General features: G+C 53.3%; 1 protein-coding gene across 4 annotated transcripts in view; it reads left to right on the plus strand.

Moving 5' to 3' along the window:
• The first annotated feature begins 1032 nt into the window (after positions 1 to 1032).
• Positions 1033 to 18411, plus strand: part of RAP1GAP (RAP1 GTPase activating protein) — a 50559-nt gene continuing 33180 nt past the window's right edge. For 2 of the 4 annotated variants that reach the window (XR_010730501.1, XM_066270187.1), the window contains exon 1: positions 1033 to 1173. Coding sequence is in view for 3 of the 4 variants with exons in the window: in XM_066270187.1 (XP_066126284.1) it covers positions 1130 to 1173 (44 nt within the window). In the remaining variant the exon portion in view is untranslated. The remainder of the gene's footprint in view (positions 1174 to 18411) is intronic. The other 2 variants (XM_066270186.1, XM_066270188.1) reach the window with 1 other exon arrangement.

An 18411-nucleotide genomic window follows, 5' to 3' on the forward strand; every position in this document is an offset into this window, starting at 1 on the left:
TCAGGGCTCTGGGAGCTTCCCTGGGTGCAGGAGGGTGGGGAATTATCCCTTCCTCTTAGGGGCGGCAGCATAGGCATTCTGGAAAGGGTGGGTGAGTTATGGGGGAAGGGCCGGTGTCCCCTGTATCCTGACATGTTTTTACCTGGGGCAGGAGAGGCAGCTTCCTGTGAGGTGGACTGAACTGTGAGCTCTGGGTGGGTTGGGTGCAAAGGAGGGGCTCAGAGTGTTTGTTGAGTGAATGCATGACCAACTACAGGACTCAGAGCCAGGTGTTGCTGAGTGAGGGAACCCAGGCTGGAAGAATTTTCAAGAAAAAGATGGAGCACCCCCACTCCTGTCCCTTTGCACCTCCTTCTCACCCAGGGAGAGGGGGATAAAAATGAGCAATAGAAGGGGCTACTCGAGACTCGGTTCCTTCTTCACTCACTCCTTTGAGCAGAGTTTCTAACCTAGCTTGGGACTCTCGTAGCTGTTTTTCTGAGCATTTACAGTGTGCCAAGCCTGGGCTGAATACTCAGCCCATTACCACAATGTATTAACTCATTCCATTACCACAAAGGCGGGGGAAGGTGGGAATTAGTCCCATTTTACAGATGAGAAATTTGAGCTACCTATAGGGAGGGCACAGGTCTGCCCACATTGCAGATCATTTGACCCTGGCTTCCAAGTCCTTGACCCAACCTGCTTGCTGTGAGTTCTGTCCACGTGATGACAGGGACAGATCTACCGACAGCTGGGGATGGGGGGTGGGGAGTGGAAGAGGGTGTCACCCCCCAAAGAAGGTCTGCAGCCCGGTAGCTCCTGGTCTAGGGGTTTTGTCTTATCTCTTCTGACTTTTGTTCCGCGGCCGCCGAGGCCACGCCTGCCCCCCCCCCCCCCCCCGCCCCCGAGGTTCCAGCTGGGAAAGTCCAGCGAAGCCCCTGCCCTTGGCCCGAGGGCGGCGCGAACAAGTGGCCCTTTCTGCGCGCGGCTGCCCCCGGCAGCTGGACCGCAGCCCGCGGACAATCCCGGGGCTTGTGGCCGGGGGCGGGGCGGCCCGAGTTGCCAAGGTGACCCGGGCACGGGGAAGGCGGCTCTGGCTCGGTGCGGGCCAGATGGGCAGGCGGGTGGCGGCGGCGGCGGCGGCACCATGAGCTGCCGGAAGCGCAGCTTCACCTTCGGGGCCTACGGAGGGTAGGTGCGTCGGGCGGGGGCGCCCGCGTGCGCGCGCGCGGCGGGGTGAGGTGGGTGCGCTCCAGGGAGCACGTTTGCGCACGCACACGGCCACCCGTGTCCCGGTTCGGGTGGTTCTCTTCGTGGTTGTGAATTTGTGCTTGAGTGTGACGAGCGCAGTTTGATGTCAGTGCATGGTGTGCACTGTTGATCGGTCTGTGTGTGTGTTCTTGGGTGTTGTGGTTGGTTGTCCATGTGCACGTGTGGGGTCGTGCACATTTCTGGGTTTGTGTCCCAAGTGCATGACAGTGCTAATGCATGTGGCTGGTATGTGGTCTGGAAGCTGGGCCTGTGTGTATGCACTCTTGGGTGCATGTATAGTGGGGGTGAGCAGAAACTGTTGAGGGAGACCCTGCCTGGGAGGCCCCCACTTGGTCTCGGAATCTTCTGGGCCCCTGCACTGAGCCTTTGGAAGAAGGGAAGCAAGAAGACATTAGCAGGCCCCTACCCACCCCACGCTGGGCACTTGCTCTGCCCCTGTATCATGCCCCCATTTCTCAGCTACCCCCGTCTTCCCTGGGCTATTGGCTGCCTGGGTCTGGAGACCTGGGGGGAGGTAGAGTGGTGGCCTGTCCATCTTGGGGTCAAGTGCCCACCTCAGAGTGGGTGTGGGGGTATGCTGGCGGATCCTTGCCTTAGGCAGAGATTTGGTAAACAGGATGGAAGACTGGGTGGACAGACTGGGGCCAGAGCCCTTTCTCTGGCTGGGCAAGGTGTTGCATAACCAGCACTAGGCCCTGCCTCCCTGCAGTCAGTTGGACACACACCTTTGGGGTATGGAGCAGTTGGGGCTCACACATGTAATGCTGCTGGTGCAGACTAGGTGCTCTTTGAGTTGTGGGGAGTGTGTCCAGGGCGCCACCCCTCTCTGGATACCCCACCTACAAGGGGACCCCTGGCAGAGGGGCTGGGTGAGCTGCCTTCCCTGTCCTGGGCCCTGCTAAGCCATCAGGTGAGGAGGAAAGCCTGGATTGAGCCCTGAGATTTCTGGTCGGCTGGCTCTAAGAGGCAGTCCAGGGAGTGGGGCTGGAGTGTGACCTTGGGCAAGTCCTGGCTTCTCTGGCCTCACTTTTCTGGTCTGCAGAGTCCACATTAGCTGATCCCTGGGGTCCCCCAGCCCAGTTCCCCCCCCCCCAGCTGGCGCCCTCCCAGCTGGCAGTGTCTGGTTTGGGGCTCCTTTGCCATTCTCCCCTGGGCTCTGGGAAGGAGGCAAGAGTTGTTTGTTGTCCCAACAGCTGCTTGGCCCCCAGCTAGGCAGGAGGGTGGAGCCTTCTCCAGCCCTCCCAACCCCAAGGTGCCCTCAAAGGTGGGTAGGGGGAGAATCTTGGAGGGGGTAGTGCTCACACACTTTCTCTGAAGCCAGACATGGAGGGATTGGGGGAGACAAAGCCTGGTAGTGGCCCCTGAACTCTGGGGGCTTGAGGACTTCATCTGGCTCTGCTTTGGGGGTAGGTGTGTGTGTTGGGGGTGGGGTAGGTGAGGGAGCTCTGTGGATCTCCTTCTCACAGAGTCCACAACTTTTGTCTCCTGGTGACTATGAGTGAGCTTCAGCTCCTGGATCGACAGGCTGTTGGGATGTGTGTGTGTGTGTGTGTGTGTGTGTGTGTGTAGGGTTTTTCCTAAATACCCACATCGCTTAGTCCTGTCTGTGGGAACTAAGCTGGCCTCAGCCACACCCCACATCTTTACTCTGATCCCAACTTCTGTCGCTGTCCCACTCCACCTTTTCCAGGACCTCCCACGCTGACCCCAGCCCCTTGGGCACCACACACCCTGGACCTGGGCCCCTGCTCCCAACCCCTGTGTCCACCATCCTGCCTCTTCTCCATACTCTACCCCACGCCTTCCCATGTCCCTCATCTGACATTAGGGCTTCCGCAGCCTCTGGGAGATGGTGACAATGCATCGGGCACCTCTGGGGAGGGGGTGAGTGGGGGTGGTCTGCTGTGCTGGGCAAGGCTGGGTAAGAAGGGGCTGCCCCCTCACCTGTTGCCTTTCTTGCTGTATTTCACGGTGGACAAGTCCGTCACCCCTCTCCGGAGTGTGTGGTAAGTGCTGGCGCTGGGCTGCTTGCCTGGACCCTGGTGACACACTCAAGCCATTACCACCCCCTAAAATGCTAGCCCAGTCCAGCCCTGCCCCCACCAGCCTTCCAAACGTCCTCTCCAGGCAGTGGGGTGGGCAGACCCTCTTTCCAGCTCTGCGCCCTCATATTCTCCCCACACAGTGCCTTCCAGAGCTCCGGCATCAGGCAAATCAGGTTAATGTGAGCTCTCCCACTGCCTGTGTGACCTTAAGCAATTCACTGACCTCTGAAACTCAGTGTTCTCATCTGTGAAGTGGAGACTGAAATGCCTATTTAAGAGTGTAAGTTGTAAAAACAAAACAAAACAGGGCCTGGCATGTTGTCAGCCCTCAATGAAAGTGCTTCCTTCCCTTTCCTCTATTCCTTCCCGCCTCATGGTGGCTCCCGGCTGGGCTGGGGGTGCCCTTAGTCTTTTCACTGACCCCTAAACCCTCTAGTCCCGCTCCATGCGTAGCCTTCGGAACCCTCTCCTCCAGCCCATTTCCTAAGTGTGAGGCTGCCCTGTCTTTGAAGGAGGAGGGAAGGAGGCAGCTGTGCCTGCAGCTTCCCCAACACCGAGAGCGGTGGGCGGAGGTGCAGCCTCACCTCAGGACTCCCAGCACCCCCAGGGCTCCAGCAGGCGGGCGCCTCCTGGCTTCCCTGGCACCCACATCACATGGGCCCAGCTGGCTGCTCCTGCTGCCACTTCAACTCCAGCAGGAGAGCCCCCAAGGCCACTGGCTCCTGCTTGCTGCCCCTGCTGAGGGAATGCCAGGGTCTCCAGGCCCTGCAGTGCCCCCCAGCTGCTGGGTGACTGTACTTGGCACTGTTGCCCCCAGGAAGCCATATCTGGGGTGGGAGGCATATTGGGTACTCAGGCAGAGCTCCAGGGTCTGCCCTTTTATTTTCCTTTCATGTTCTCTGTGTAACCTGGGGCCATTTACTCTCCCTCTCTGGGCTTCTGTCCTGCTGCTGTGCCCAGTGAATATGAGCCTCTACTCTGTGGAAGACTGTATGCTAAGCCCAGAGCAGAGGTAGGGTGAGGGGAGGCAGAGAGGGAAGTGAGGAAGATGCCATCTTTTTCTGCAAGGAGTTTACTAATTTTTTTTTAAATTCATTTTAGAGAGGAGAGAGAGAGAGACAGAGAGAGACAGAGAGGAGAGAGAGACAGGGGGGAGGAGCTGGAAGCATCAACTCCCATATGTGCCTTGAGCAGGCAAGCCCAGGGTTTCGAACCAGCGACCTCAGCATTTCCAGGTCGATGCTTTATCCACTGCACCACCACAGGTCAGGCCTCTGCAAGGAGTTTAGTAACAACACCCCAACCACTGCCATTTGTCAAGCAGCTCTGTGGACCAGGTACTGTTAGGTGCTTGAACTGTCTCATCTCACATTGTTTTTACCACATCTCCAAGTTGGGGACTATTCTCTCTAATTACAGATAAAAACTATGATGCATGGAGCGGGGAAAGTGACATCCCCAAGTTCACACAGCTAATCAGTGGCAGAGCTGGAACTTAGATCTTGATCTTCCAGACTCTGCAGAGCCCAGAGTCTCACCCACTCTGCCCCAGGGCCTCCAGGCCACAGGGCAGGTCTGAGTGAAGGATGAACTGGGGAAGAGTTGAAGATGGAGGGGGGACCCAGGTCACCCACTCTAGGGAGCCCTGAACAAAGAGTCAGAGATGAGGGCCCAGGACTGATAGTAACTTACCCGCTCTGTGATGCTGGGCAAGTCCTTTTCCCCTCTGGGCCTTAGTGGACTCCCATAAAGTAAGATTCTGAAATTACCAGGACTTGCTCATTACTCACAATGCCTTGCCCCTCTGCACTCCTTGCTGGAGGTGCTGTCCAAGGTGCTAACCTCCAAGTCCTCCCTTTCCCCCTCCCACCCCTACTTCTGGAAACCAATTTAGCCCCCAGCCTGTGCCTGGCATATAATTAGTATAAAACAGGGATCATTTTGACAATTAATTGTGATTTCCTGGCATTCAAGGCTTGTCCCTACCTCCTTTTCCAGCCTGGAACTCTCTTCTCCCTTGCCCTGCATTTCTGATCAACAGGAATATGGCCTCTATGAGTACAACCTCCATGCTTTTACTCCTGTTGTCCCCTCCCCTTGATATACCTTCCCTTTCCGTTTCCACAAGCCTTCCCCATGCCTCTAGCCCACCTTTATCACTGTTAGCGAAGCGTTTTCTTTCCTGATCCCACACCCCATCTTTGTCTCCTTAGAAGACCTCCCCTGCTGCGTATCATGCCTGTAGAGCACATGTTAGTGCTCATCCTGGGGTAGTGGGAACAGTATGGCTTTTGGAGTCTGAGAGACATGGATTTGAACCTGCCTCTGCCACATACCAGGGGTGTGACCTTGGGCAGGTCACTTCCCCTCTCTGAGATCCACTTGATGCTCAATAAGTATCTGCTGAATTGAGTCTTTCAGTTTCAGGGAGCTGACATCAGTTCAGTTGAACATATCTATATTACACAGTATGGGACAGGCTCTAAGGTCCTTGAAAGAAGGGATTGCTTGAGTTACTTTTGACTTGGCCCACTTCCCAGCACTAGTTCCATAATAGTTGGGCTGTGCTCTTCTCATCTCTGTGTCCTCCACATGGTCTTGCACAACTTCCCAAACCCAGAAAATGCTCAATGGATATTTATGGAATTGATGGAATGTGTCCAGGGAGCAGAACAGGTGAAACTTTGCCAACTAAGCTGGGAGGACTTCCTGGAGGGGGTGTGTTTTTCCTACTTCTTTGAAAAAGGATTAAGGGATTGGGGCTTGGATCAGGAGAGCAGTGAGGGCTGGTAGAGGCCAGATGTGACCATGACTGGATTCCACCCCCCCCATCTCATCAGCAGGTTATTCTCAGTGGAGGAGCTTAAAACGAGTGTGCAGATGTCAAGGCATGAGGCCCAGTGTGAGGATTAGGAGCCACTGGGACAGTGGGAGATTCTGGTTCTGCAGCCCTAATGGGAGCTGGACATTTAAGGTGGATTCAAGTGGCAGGGAGAGGAAGGAGTGGTGCCAGGGTTGGGGATGGCTGGGTGCAGTCGTGCAGGATGGGGGGGCTCTGGAAATACCCTGGGAAGAGGAGAGTCAACTTTGACCTTAAAGCTAGGAACCCGGGAGAAGAGGCCAGACCCAGCAAGGATTAAGTGCTGACAGGGTACCGGGCATTTTACTATGGTTGTCTTATGAAATCATGACCAAATCCTGCAAGTTGGCCTTAGTGTCGCCATTTTAGAGGCCCAAACCAAGACTGAGAATGGTGAAGGCTGTGGCCCAAAGTCACAGAGCTGGTGAGGGCTGGATGTGAAGCCAGATTTTTCTCTCGTCAAGGAAGGGACCTTGTAGCCAGAGATGAGGGAGCCACAGAGATGAGGGAAGTCCTGGTTAAGGGGTAAGGGAAGAGAGAGAGCGTGAGATGGTCTTGACTTCGGAACAGTAGTCACTGCCCACCCCAGGTGTCCCGCTGGGAGGGCCCATCTGGTCACTGAAATCTCCCCCTTTGACAGTAATGGTACCAGTTGCTCCCCTGTATGAAGCATTTCCTGGGTCCTAGACCCTAGGCTGAACACTTATCTGGGTTAATTCATTCTATCTTTATAATAGCTTTAAAAAGTAGAGATTATTACCATCTATCTCCCTCATTTTACCAGTGAGGAAACTGAGGCTCAGGGAAGGGACCTATCTGACCCAGGGACTCATAGTCCATGAGTGGTGAACCAAGTCTGGCAGAGTGGTCAGCCGAGCCCTGACCTTTAACCCTGGCTCTCCCGGATGCTGCCTGTGATGAGTGGGGGCTTGGGTGGGCGGCTCCTGTCCTCAGGTGGCTTCTCTCTGCAGTCGCTGAGCCGGAGGCCCTGGGGGTCGGTGTGCCACTGCCAGAAGCATGAGCCTGGCCTCATTAGCGGCTCTGAAATGCCAGGCAGGCACAGCCTGCTGGGCTTCCTCATCTATTATGCATCTGGTGGGCAGCCCCTGGCGGGTAACTGGCAGAGCAAGAACGAGGGAGCTAGCAGCTGCTTCCTGAGCCCACACCTGCCACCAATACCTCTGGGCAGGGATCCCCCAAAGCGAATGCCAAGGCAGCTCCTGCCTCACCCCCCTGGCCCAGCTGGGGTAAGGGGGTCCCACTGGGGATAGAGGCGTGGGTGCTGGTCCCCACCTCATTAGCCTGCCTGTTCCAGCATTTACTTCTAAGAAAGTCTGGGGCCTTGATTGAGCTGGAGGTCGTTTGGGACTAGGGTGGCCAGAGGCGGGCTGAAGTAGAATCTTAAGTGCATAGGCTCTTGCTTGCACAGCACTTCAGAGTGATAGAGTCGTGGTCATTAACTCATCATTCTTTCATTTAGCCACAGTAATTACTGAACACCTACTCTATGCCAGGCACAGTTCTGGGGACTGTATACTTAGTGAAAAATGAAGCAGGCCAGCCCCTGTCTTCAGAAAGCTTGATTTAGCCAGTACTTCACCTCTTTGAGCCTCAATTTCCTCATTTATAAAGCAGGGCAAATGGTCTATAAATAGGCAAGAAAGAAACTATGATAGTTGTGCTGAATTCTAAAGCAAGAGTACACACTAACAAGCTAGAGCAGGGGTCCTCAAACTACGGCCCACGGGCCGCATGCGGCCCCCTGAGGCCATTTATCCAGCCCCCGCTGCACTTCCGGAAGGGGCACCTCTTTCATTGGTGGTCAGTGAGAGGAGCATAGTTCCCATTGAAATACTAGTCAGTTTGTTTATTTAAATTTACTTGTTTTTTATTTTAAGTATTATATTTGTTTCCATTTTGTTTTTTTACTTTAAAATAAGATATGTGCGGTGTGCATAGGGATTTGTTCATAGTATTTTTTTATAGACCAGCCCTCCAACGGTCTGAGGGACAGTGAACTGGCCTCCTGTGTAAAAAGTTTGGGGACCCCTGAGCTAGAGCTTCCGGCATGCTGGGCTGTGGTCCTAAGCACTTTCATATATTGATGGATTGAATTCTCACAACCATCTCATGAGGCAGGTACTGTTATTATCCCTGGTTTAGGGCTGAGAAAACTAAGGCATAGAGGGGTTTAGTAATCTATTGAAGGTCTCTTGGCAAGGCTGAGATTTGAACCTAAGCAACTAGGCTCCTGTTTGCAATTACCCTAAACTATAGGGATGGAGGAAGACAGAGGGAGTCATAGAAGGCCTTTATGAGGAGGTAGCATTTAAACTGAGGGAAGAGTTAGCAGGGGCAAGGGAGCAGTTCTGACAGAGTAGCAGGTGCAAAGGCCCTGTGGCAGAAACAAACTTAGTTTGTTCTGGGAGAAGGGAGGAAGTAAAGAGGGATATGGGAGAGTGAGGTGGGTTTGGAGAGAGGGGAGGGACCGGATTGATCAGGGTCTTATAGGCAGAGTAGGAGTTTAGATATAATGTCAGTGACTGTTATGCAGAATTACTGAATCTTAGACTCCCGGCTTTGTAAAATCTTAAAATCAGAGAACTTGGACCTCCTAGAATCTTTGGAGATGGAAAAGACCTTTGAGGTACCCTCCTATGGCCTCCCACTTAGCAAGGAACCCCTCCTTTGGTTCATGACCCTTTGAGTATTGGAAGAAGCCTTTGGTGTCTCCTGAGAAATACGCACCTTTATTTTCAGCAACTTCACAGACCCTTAAAACCCACCATCCCTGGTTGAGGCCAACATGACTTCTTAGAAGCTCCTTGACTAGCCCTTCCTTGCTTAAAAGTAACCCATTCCATTGCTGGGCAACTCAGATAGATATCGAAAGTTTTTCCTTACTCGGAACCAGGTGCCTGAGCCTGGATGCCCTCCTGGGTCTCCCAGCCCTCCCCCAGGGGCTCTTCAAGGAGATAAGGATGGGGATTACATAGTCTCTCCCCAAGTCTGCTCTCTCTGGTCTAAACAGTCACTGGTCCTAGCCTGTCCTGATTTTTCATTCTCTGTTTAGCTCAGCTCTTGCAGGCCTTGAGGCTCCTTTATTTGTCCCCCTCTATCTTCCTATGGGGCCAGGAGAGGCCTCTTTCTGGGGAAGGCTGCATCCTTGGTGAAGGGACTCCTGGGAGAGACCCAAGACCAGAGAGATGTTCCCTTTTCCAGAAAAACACCCCTCTCGCTTAAGGAGACAAGAGAAGATCCCCTCCAGATGGGGCTTGGTCTTGGGACCGCTACTTCTCCGTGTGATCGTGGGCAGTGAGTCCCGTCCCTGGGCAGCTTCCCCATGCCCACCTTTGGCACAGTGAAGAGGCAAGGCTGCTCCTTCAGGCCTCTTGCAGCTCTGTGGTTCCCAGCCTGGCTGGCCCTGCTTGCCTCTCCATCCTGGCGACGCTCTCAGGCTTGGGTCCCTTTGTTTGAGTGGTCCATGCACCTCCGAAACAAAGAGTTGGGCTTTGTTTTCAGGCAGAGTTCAAATATCAACTTCAATTTTTCTTACTTCCTGTCTGTCCAGTGCTGTGTAATGTGCAGGTTAATTGCTCTAGGTCTCTACCTGTAGAATGAGGACAGTCAGAGAGCACCAGCCTCATAGGTTGTTATGGGGATTAAAAGAGGTAATTTTTGCCAAGGTAAAAAACCAGGGCCTGGCACAGAGCCATGCCAGCAATCACAGTTATTGCTGTATCACCCTGTGTCCTGGGCCCTGCAGAAGGGACGGAATTACTCGGTGTGCAGACTCTGCCCTCTGGAAGCACACCACCTGCCTAGAGGTGAGACCTGCTTACAGGTGAGCGTGCTTTCTGGCCTTGGGCGCTGACCTTGACACTGGCCCTGAGCACACTGGCTTTGAGCCGGACAGGCTCGTACTGAGTCCTGACTGGGTGACCTTCGGCAGTACCTCCCCCGGCTGAATGGTGGCAATGGTATCTTCCTTTGTGCAGCCCAGGGTATTAGTAGTCCCCACCTCAGGGTGAGTGAGAGGAATGGGAGGTACTTTTAAAGGGCTGGCTTAGCAGAACAGTGTGGCTGTTCCAGACCACGTGTTGCAGGAGAAAGGAAACATTACAGGCCCAGGTGATCTGGAGGAGCATTGCTCTCTGCGGTTCATTTTCCTGTCTAAAATGGGACGACTGTTTACAAAACACTTGGATGCGTTAGGGTTCTAGTGGAGTCAGATATGTTTCTAATCTTGACCTGGTCTGACTGTTTGCTGTGTGACCTTGGACTAAAGGCTTACCCTCTCTGAATCTCAGTTTCTACACCTGTAAATGGGGATAATATTCACCTCACAGGATTCTTTTATGGCTTCCATTAGCCATTTGTTCATTCAACAAATATTTATCACCTGACCAGCAGACCACAACTGGCCATCAGCTGTGTGCCAGGCCCCCTAACGCAGTGGTCCCCAACCTTTTTTGGGCCACGGACCGGTTTAATGTCAGAAAATATTTTCACAGACTGGCCTTTAGGGAGGGATGGATAAATGCACAAAATAAAATTATGCTACCGGCGTAAAAACTGTGGTATTTTTAAATATAATTGTCAAACTTACGAGACAAGCATCAAGAGTGAGTCTTAGACGGATGTAACAGAGGGAATCTGGTCATTTTTTAAAAATAAAACATCGTTCAGACTTAAATATAAATAAAACGGAAATAATGTAAGTTATTTATTCTTTCTCTGCGGACTGGTACCAGATGGCCCACGGACCAGTATCGGTCCGTGGCCCGGGGGTTGGGGACCACTGCCCTAACAGATCCGGTCCCCACCTGAGGAAGCGCCATTTCTAGTGGGGCGAATAATCACAACAGGACATGTGCCAACCACCCTGATAAATCTGATGGCCCAGCACAGGCTTTTGGGAAAGCCGGTCAGTGGGCGCAGGCTGACCCGGTCTAGGGAGGGGCTCCAGAAGGACTGGCTACATGCGGGGATGTGAGGGGTGATGGGCAGGCCAGGGGAGAGTGTGACAGGTAGAGAGTACAGAGTGTGCCGAGGCCTGGAGGTGGGGTGGACACGCAGGGCCACGTGGGCCACGTGAGGCTGGTGAGTCTCCATTGGTGCAGTGGGAAGCCCCGGGGGCTGTTAGGCAGGTGGATGACGCGACGGATAACACATGCTCACATACAAACCCACGCACGCCTCAGACACGAACACTTTCTCTTCCACCCACATCTCACGTTCCTGCCAGGCCTCCCATCTACATCCTCACCCACAGAGTCACACTCCCTCTCTCACCACTGGGCAGAGCTGCAGAAAACCCGGCGCTGGCTGCCAGCAAAAGTGTCAGCCGTTTGCGCACCTGCTTGCTGATTCAGTGGGGCAGGGCCCTCTTCCGTTCAGGAGCGACCTTTGCTCACTCCACATTTGCACAGACATGCATGTGCCCCGTGCACACACGTGCAGGATCATAACACTCCCTGCACGTGGAAGGTGGCTCCTAGCTCATGGGAGGACGTTCATAAGCATTATCTCCTGGAATTCTCCCAGCAACCCTGCACAGAAGAATTATCAGCACCATTTTAGAGCTGAGGAAACAGAGGCTCAGTGACTTGCCTCGGGCTGCATAGCTGGAGTCAGGATTTGAACTCGGGTCCATCTGACTTTCAAATCTGTTTACTCGCCCATCGGACTCAGGCATGTGCAGCCATGCTTGCCATCTTTCCAGGCTGTGCCTGAGAAGGTGGCAAGTGACCTTCGATGACAAATTCTTCCAGAAACAGGTGGATCAACATGGAAAGTTATTTAGAGTCCTGGCGCGTGCCCACCTGCTAGTGACCCTGTGGCCTTCGAAGGGGGCAGTGCCAGGGGTGGGGCTGGGCACCTGCCAGCCTGGGGCAGCTCAGGGCAGGGAGATGAAGCCAGGAGCAGAGCCTGCATTTGCATTTGCAAATGAGACAGCGCTGTCCCTCACACGCTGACCTCAGCTGGCCTGGCTCCCGGGATGTGACAGTTGAGGTCCCAGCTGCCCAGGCTGCTTCTCTTCTGCTTCTCTCTCCCCTGACCCTCAGAGCAGGCTGCAGTTTGCCTAGTGCCTAATGTAGGAGAAGGAGTGAGCTGTGGAGTCAGCCAGACTGGCAGTGCAGCCCAGCCCTGTCACTCCTGGCTGGGGGACTTCAGCCATGTTTAACCTCCCTCGGTGTCAGCGTCTCCTCCTTGGAATGAGGAGTGAAGACTGTCTTCTTCTCAAGATGATTGAGAAAGGTAGAGGATCCCTGTCTGTATAGCTCGGTTGTTTAGAGCATCGTCCCAGTGTGCAAAGGTTGCCGGTTTGATCCCCGGTCAGGGCACATACAGGAACAGATCAATGTTCCTGTCTCTCTCTCTCTCTCTCTCTCTCTCTCTCTCTCTCTGTCTCTCTTCCTCTCTCTCTAAAATCAGTAAATGAATTTTAAAAAGGTAAAAGAGTCAGGCACTCAGAGAGCTGACTCATAGTAAATGTTCACTTTTAAGAAATCAATTTTTTTTTTCTGATTATAAAAATAAGTGCTCATTGTAAAAAATTCAAACAATGCCAGAAAAGACACCCTGGAGAAGGTAGAAGTTCCTTGTGGTCCTGCTTCCCAGGAGGAAGCCATGTGCACTTCACATGTAATTTAAAAATTTTACTAGATTTCTGTTGTGCAACTTGCTTTTTCACTTAATCATTATGCCTCAAACCCCTTTTTCTGTCAGGACTAGAGACTTCCTCTGTCATTACTGCATGGTATTTCATGGTTTGCAAGTGCCTTGATATATTTAACCAGCCTCCTTTGAATGTACCTATGTGGTGGCTTCCAGCTTTTATTATTGCATACCCTTCTGCAATGATGGTCCTTTGTTCATATAATCTTGTGCATTTCTGTGTTTCTGGAGGATAAATGCCTAGGAGTGGAGTTGGGGCCAATGCACATGTTCATCTTTAATAGGGGTGGCCATATAACCCTGTAGAGAAGTAGTAGCTATCCATGTGCCCCTAGCCAACACAGGAGAGTCCATTTTTTCAAAATGATGGGAATTATCCACTGCCTTTGTCCTCAACCATGGGGATCCTAAAGTCACCAGAAGGCATAGGTTCCAGATGTGGGAGGCTCCTGGGAGGTCATGTAGTCAAGCCCATGCCCCCTCTACTCCTCCTGTTCTTACACCTTGGTACCCCCGCCACCCACTATGGCCCTGAGAGGCTTCGCCAGCCTTTGCCTGACAGGGAGCTCAGTGCCTTACACGGCTGGTGGTTTTACCCTTGGGCAGCTCTATCACATTGATTCGTGTGTGTACTCTAGTCTAGTCTCTCAGCTTTCACCTGGGAATCCTACCTCACTCCTTAGCAGCTTGCAGAGAAGGAAAGAACAAAGAGAGAGGAGACGGCCAGAGAATGCTCATGGTTAATGTTACATACTTGACATGTATCAACTCATTTAATCATGACAACCCTTGGAGGCAGGCACTGCTATCCCATTATATAAATGAGGAAACTGAGACTCAGAGAGGTTAAGTAACTTGCCCAAGGTCACATAGCTGTTAGGTGGCAGAGCTAGGATACAAACTTAGTGTAGTTCCAGAACCCATACCTCTGATACTTCTCCAGGCAGGATCCTATAATTTATTGAATACCTACTGTATACAAACATGTGCTACTTAACAACAGGGGTACATTCTGAGAAAGGCATCGTTAGGTGATTTCATCATCGTGCAAACATTATAGAATGCGCCTTCACAAACCTAGACGGTACAGCCCGGTGGTTTTGAACCACTTGTCTGTGGATTGTTGTCAGTCCACCAGAAATTTCATGTCTGCCCACGAAAAAGTTAACCACCCTGATGTACATGAGTGTTGAAAAACACTGGTCTAGGCCCTGGCTGGTTGGCTCAGGAGTAGAGCATTGACCCGGCGTGTGGAAGTTCCAGGTTCAATTCCCAGTCAGGACACAGAGGAGAAGTGACCATCTGCTTCCCCACCCTTCCCCCTCCCCTCTATCTCCTCTCCCACAGCCATGGCTCAAATGGTTTAAGCAAATTGGCCTCAGGTGCTGAAGATGACTCCATGGCCTTGCTTCAGGTGCTAAAATAGCTCGATTGCCCAAACAACAGAGCAGTGGCCCCAGATGGGCAGAGCATCACCCAATAGGGGACTTGCCAGGTGGATCCCAGTCGAAGCATATGTGGGAGTCTGCCTCCCTGCCTCCCTGCCTCTGACTTAATAAAAAAAATGTTATGAAAATATAAAAAAGAAAACACTGGTCTAGCCTACTACATACACACCTAGGTGGTATAGTATAGATAACCTATTGCTCCCAGGCTACAAACTTGTACAGCATGTTACTGTACTGGATACTGTAGGCAATTGTAACACAATGGTAAGTGTTTGTGTATCTAAATATATCTAACATAGAAAAGGTACTGGAAAAATACAGTCTAAAAGATAAACAGTGATCCACCTATTTAGGACAGCGACCGAGAACAGAGGTTGCAGGGCTGTAAGTCGCTCCGGTGAGTCAGTGAGTGAGTGTGAAGGAGCCAGGACATTAAGGTAGACTTTATAAACACTGTACGCTTAGACCACACTAAGTTTTTACAACAACATGAGATTACAGCAAGCACAAAAGAGAAGGATGCAACCAAGAGACGTGATAAAGATGAGGTGTGTGAGACTTGCTGGCATCGCACAGCACGCTATTGTATAGCAAGCCTTCTTTTATGTAAGTGGGAAGAGTACACTCTAAAATAATGATAAAAAAGTATGGCACAGTAAATACAGAAACCGGTAGCACAGTCGTTTATTATCATTATCGAGTATTATGTACTGTGCATAATTGCATGTGCTAGACTTTTATATGACTGGCAGGGCAGTAGGTGTGTTTACACCAGCCTCACCACAAATATGTGAGTAATGTGTTGTGCCACAGCCCCAAGACGGCTACGACGTCACCAGGCGATAGAAATTTTTCGGTTCCATAATAATTGTCCTGCGGCCATCAGCACGTACGCAATCCGTCGTGGACTGAAATGTCATTATGCAGCGCGTAACTGTGCTCAGCTCTAGGCTAGCCAGATTGTACGTACAATATCTCATTTATTCTACACAACAACCCAGCACAGTAGGTAGGACTGTCCCATTTTGCAGCTGAGAAAGCTGAGGCTCAGAAGAGTAGCAGCTTGGAGAGTCTGAGGCCCCTTCCACAGACCCTGCCAGGCAGAGTGAGGACTCCAGGGGTCCAGTTTCAATCAGTCCTCGGTGGGCTCAGCTCCCAGTTTCTCATCCTCCCATCCACCCTCCTGCAGAATGCTCGAGTCAGACCTCAGCATCATCTAGTTTAAGTTCCAGGTTTCAGTGGAAAGAAACTTTTAAGAGGTTATAGTGACTTAATCTTGAACACATGGCAATTTAGAGACAGAGCTAGAGCTTTTCCTTGTCACCTTTGGTTAGGAGATGGTGGCCTTGTCCTTTTCCAAGGGAGTTTCACCATGGCCTGGCAGGAACTTCTGCTCACCAGCCTGCTCTAGGGTCCACGAAGTGGCAAACCCACTGGCTAGGGAGGGAGAGGGATGGATTAAATAAGGCCTCAGCATTGGAGGGTTCAGTGTCTGAGCCGTGAGGCCTAAGGACTGCCAGGAAGTGCTAGAAAACAGTCTAGTGTCACTGGGGCACTGCTTTGAGGTGGGGGAGGCCTGACTCACCCAGCTCTGATGCCAGCACCCAGCCCCATTGTCCAGCCCAGGGCAGGCGTCAGGACACGTGTCCTGAATGCGTGACTGAGCGTAGGAATGAAGGGAAAATGGGGGAGTGGGTGGATGATGGAGTGAGTGAGTGAAGGAATGCTGGAGTTCAGAGGAGGGAGACCCCTCCCCTGGCTGCAGTGGCAGGGCGGGGGAAGGGGGTGAGGTCACCAGGTCAATGAGGGAGGAGGGGTGTAGGTGGTTGTAAGACCTTGCGTGCATCAGGCCCCAGCCCCTGGGTGCTGGGAAGGTCCTTGTGCACGGGCTGTGAGGGTGGGCAGCGTGTTCCAGGCCCAGCACTGGGAGTGGTCCTGCACCCGTGGGGCAAGACGTAGAGCAGCTGGGTTTGAGCTCGGGGTGTGGTACCGTGGGCGGGCAAGTCACCAGCTTCGGTTCTCTTCCGTGTAGAAGGGAGATAACGTTACCAGACTTAGGTTCCTTGTGAGGCTGCCGAGAGGATCTAGACTGGAGTCAGTCTGTAAACTGTGAAGTCCCAGGCTGGGTAAACAGATGGTATTACCCGAGCAGAGGCCCTGTGGCTAGGTCATCTCAGTGTCACCCCCGCCCCCATCCGCTGTGCAGGGAGGAGTCCCTCCCCTAGGAAGGAGGGAAGGTCAGGCTCTCAGGCCACCTGGGCATGGAGTAGGTGGATGGGAGGCCCGGTCCCCAGGTGCTGTGTGCCTGGGTGGGGGCCAGTTCTGTGACCTTCTCTCAGGGCTGCCAACCTGTTGTTTGCTCAGGAGGCCGCTGCCTGGCCCAGCTCCGGGATCCGGGTGTCTCGGCACACTGCCAGCTTGGGGTGAGGGTGGGGGCCCTACGTGCCACCTTCCAGCTCACCCCTCTGCCCAGCCTGGAGCCCGAGGCCCTCTCCTCCACCCCCAGGGGGACCCTTTCAGCTCTACCCCTCGGTGACTGTGAGACTGTGGGCCCCTCTTGCAATCTCACTGAGCCTCCACTTCCTTATCTCTGAAATGGGGAGATGACAGCAGCCCCCAGTCAGGGTTGTTAGTGTAAGGGTTGCATATCACAGTGCTTGCCTCTCCCGCCCCCATGCTCCCTCCTCAGTCCTGGCAGAGGTCAGAGGGGCCTGGGAAAGAGAGCCCAGGGTGGCCATACCTGTGTCCCACCCTCCACCCCTCGCCGTGGGTCTGGTAAGAGGTGGCCAGGCTCCCTGGGCCTAGCTTCAAAAACTCACTCACCGGACTGCCCCTGGCCACCTTCCCTGGCACCTTGGCAGGGCCAGGGGCAAGCAGAGGGGGCAGTGCCAGGTGGTTAAGCTCTGGAGACAATGGGCCTCTGTGGCCCCTGGGGAAGGGGGCAGTCTCAGGGCGGCTCTAGTCTCTGGTTTCAGATTAGAGTTCTCTCAGACCTGATGCCCTGACTGGGGGACCAGGGAGCTCCCAGGCCCCATCCAGAGAAGCCGATCTCAGGGGTGCCCTACAGGGGTAGCCCTCTGTACCCTCTTCTCACTCTGAGCTCTGTGCTCCTCCCCCGGCCCCTACATGAATCACCAGGTTGGTAGAACCAGCTGGTCTCATGGACCTCTGGAGGCCCCTGGACCCCTCAGGCTGGTCCTGGGCTAGTCTGCCCAAATCCTTCTCAGCCCTGTGTGTGCTGGCTGGTGGAGCCGCTCCTCTGCGCTCCAGAAAACCCCGGGCCCCGCTCTGGTTCCCTAGCTCGTGTATGTGCGGCCCAGCACCTGTCCAGCTCCCTGCTCCCATCACAGGCGTCCTGCCTTAGTGGTCATGTGTCACCTGTCCTGGCCTCTGGAGTTTCACCTGTTTAAATGGAATTTTAAAGCATGATTAGTTCACTAGGCAGAAGAGAAGGGAAAGGCTGCCCCTTGCAGAGGGAGCAGCCCGCACAGGGGCTCAGCGGTGTGCAACAGTGTGCTTTGTTTGGAGAACTGCCTGCAGCCCAGCCAGGCTAGGATGAGGCAGCTGGCGCAGGACAGGAAGGGCCTGTGGTATGTGGAGATGAGGCTGGCAGCCAGACACACCTGGGGGCCTCCAGCCAGAGCAGTGACTTCTGGATGGGCCCAGGGCCAAGCCAGCCCTACCCCCAGGACAGTTTAGTGCTTCCTCCAGTGCCCTGAAAGGGTGGGGTTCTCCAGGAGAGTGGCTAATAATAATAATAATAACAGCAATCACTTCTGGAGTGCTCACTCTGCTCCATGGCACCTATCAACCTTTGGGGTAGGTACATTAACTCTCATTTTGCAGATGAGAGAAAAAGACAGGACCTTCCTGCCAACTCTCCAGCGGGTTAACAGGGAAGCAACCCAGAGCGGCATCTGGTCACCTGTCCTCGGTCTCCCCTATCTCCCCTACCATGTCTGGGTCTGACCTGTGTTTTGCAGAGTGTAAGACATCGCTGAGATGCCCCTCGCCCCAATGTGGCATCGGGAGCCCTCGACTGATGGAAAACTTGAGTTCTAGTCCCCTCTCTGTCCCCATCTTGCTGGTTGATTTGAAGGTGGTGATTTAATCTCTCTGAGCC

The sequence above is a fragment of the Saccopteryx bilineata genome, chromosome 3 (assembly GCF_036850765.1).
Source record: "Saccopteryx bilineata isolate mSacBil1 chromosome 3, mSacBil1_pri_phased_curated, whole genome shotgun sequence".
NCBI classification, from domain to species: Eukaryota; Metazoa; Chordata; class Mammalia; order Chiroptera; family Emballonuridae; genus Saccopteryx; species Saccopteryx bilineata.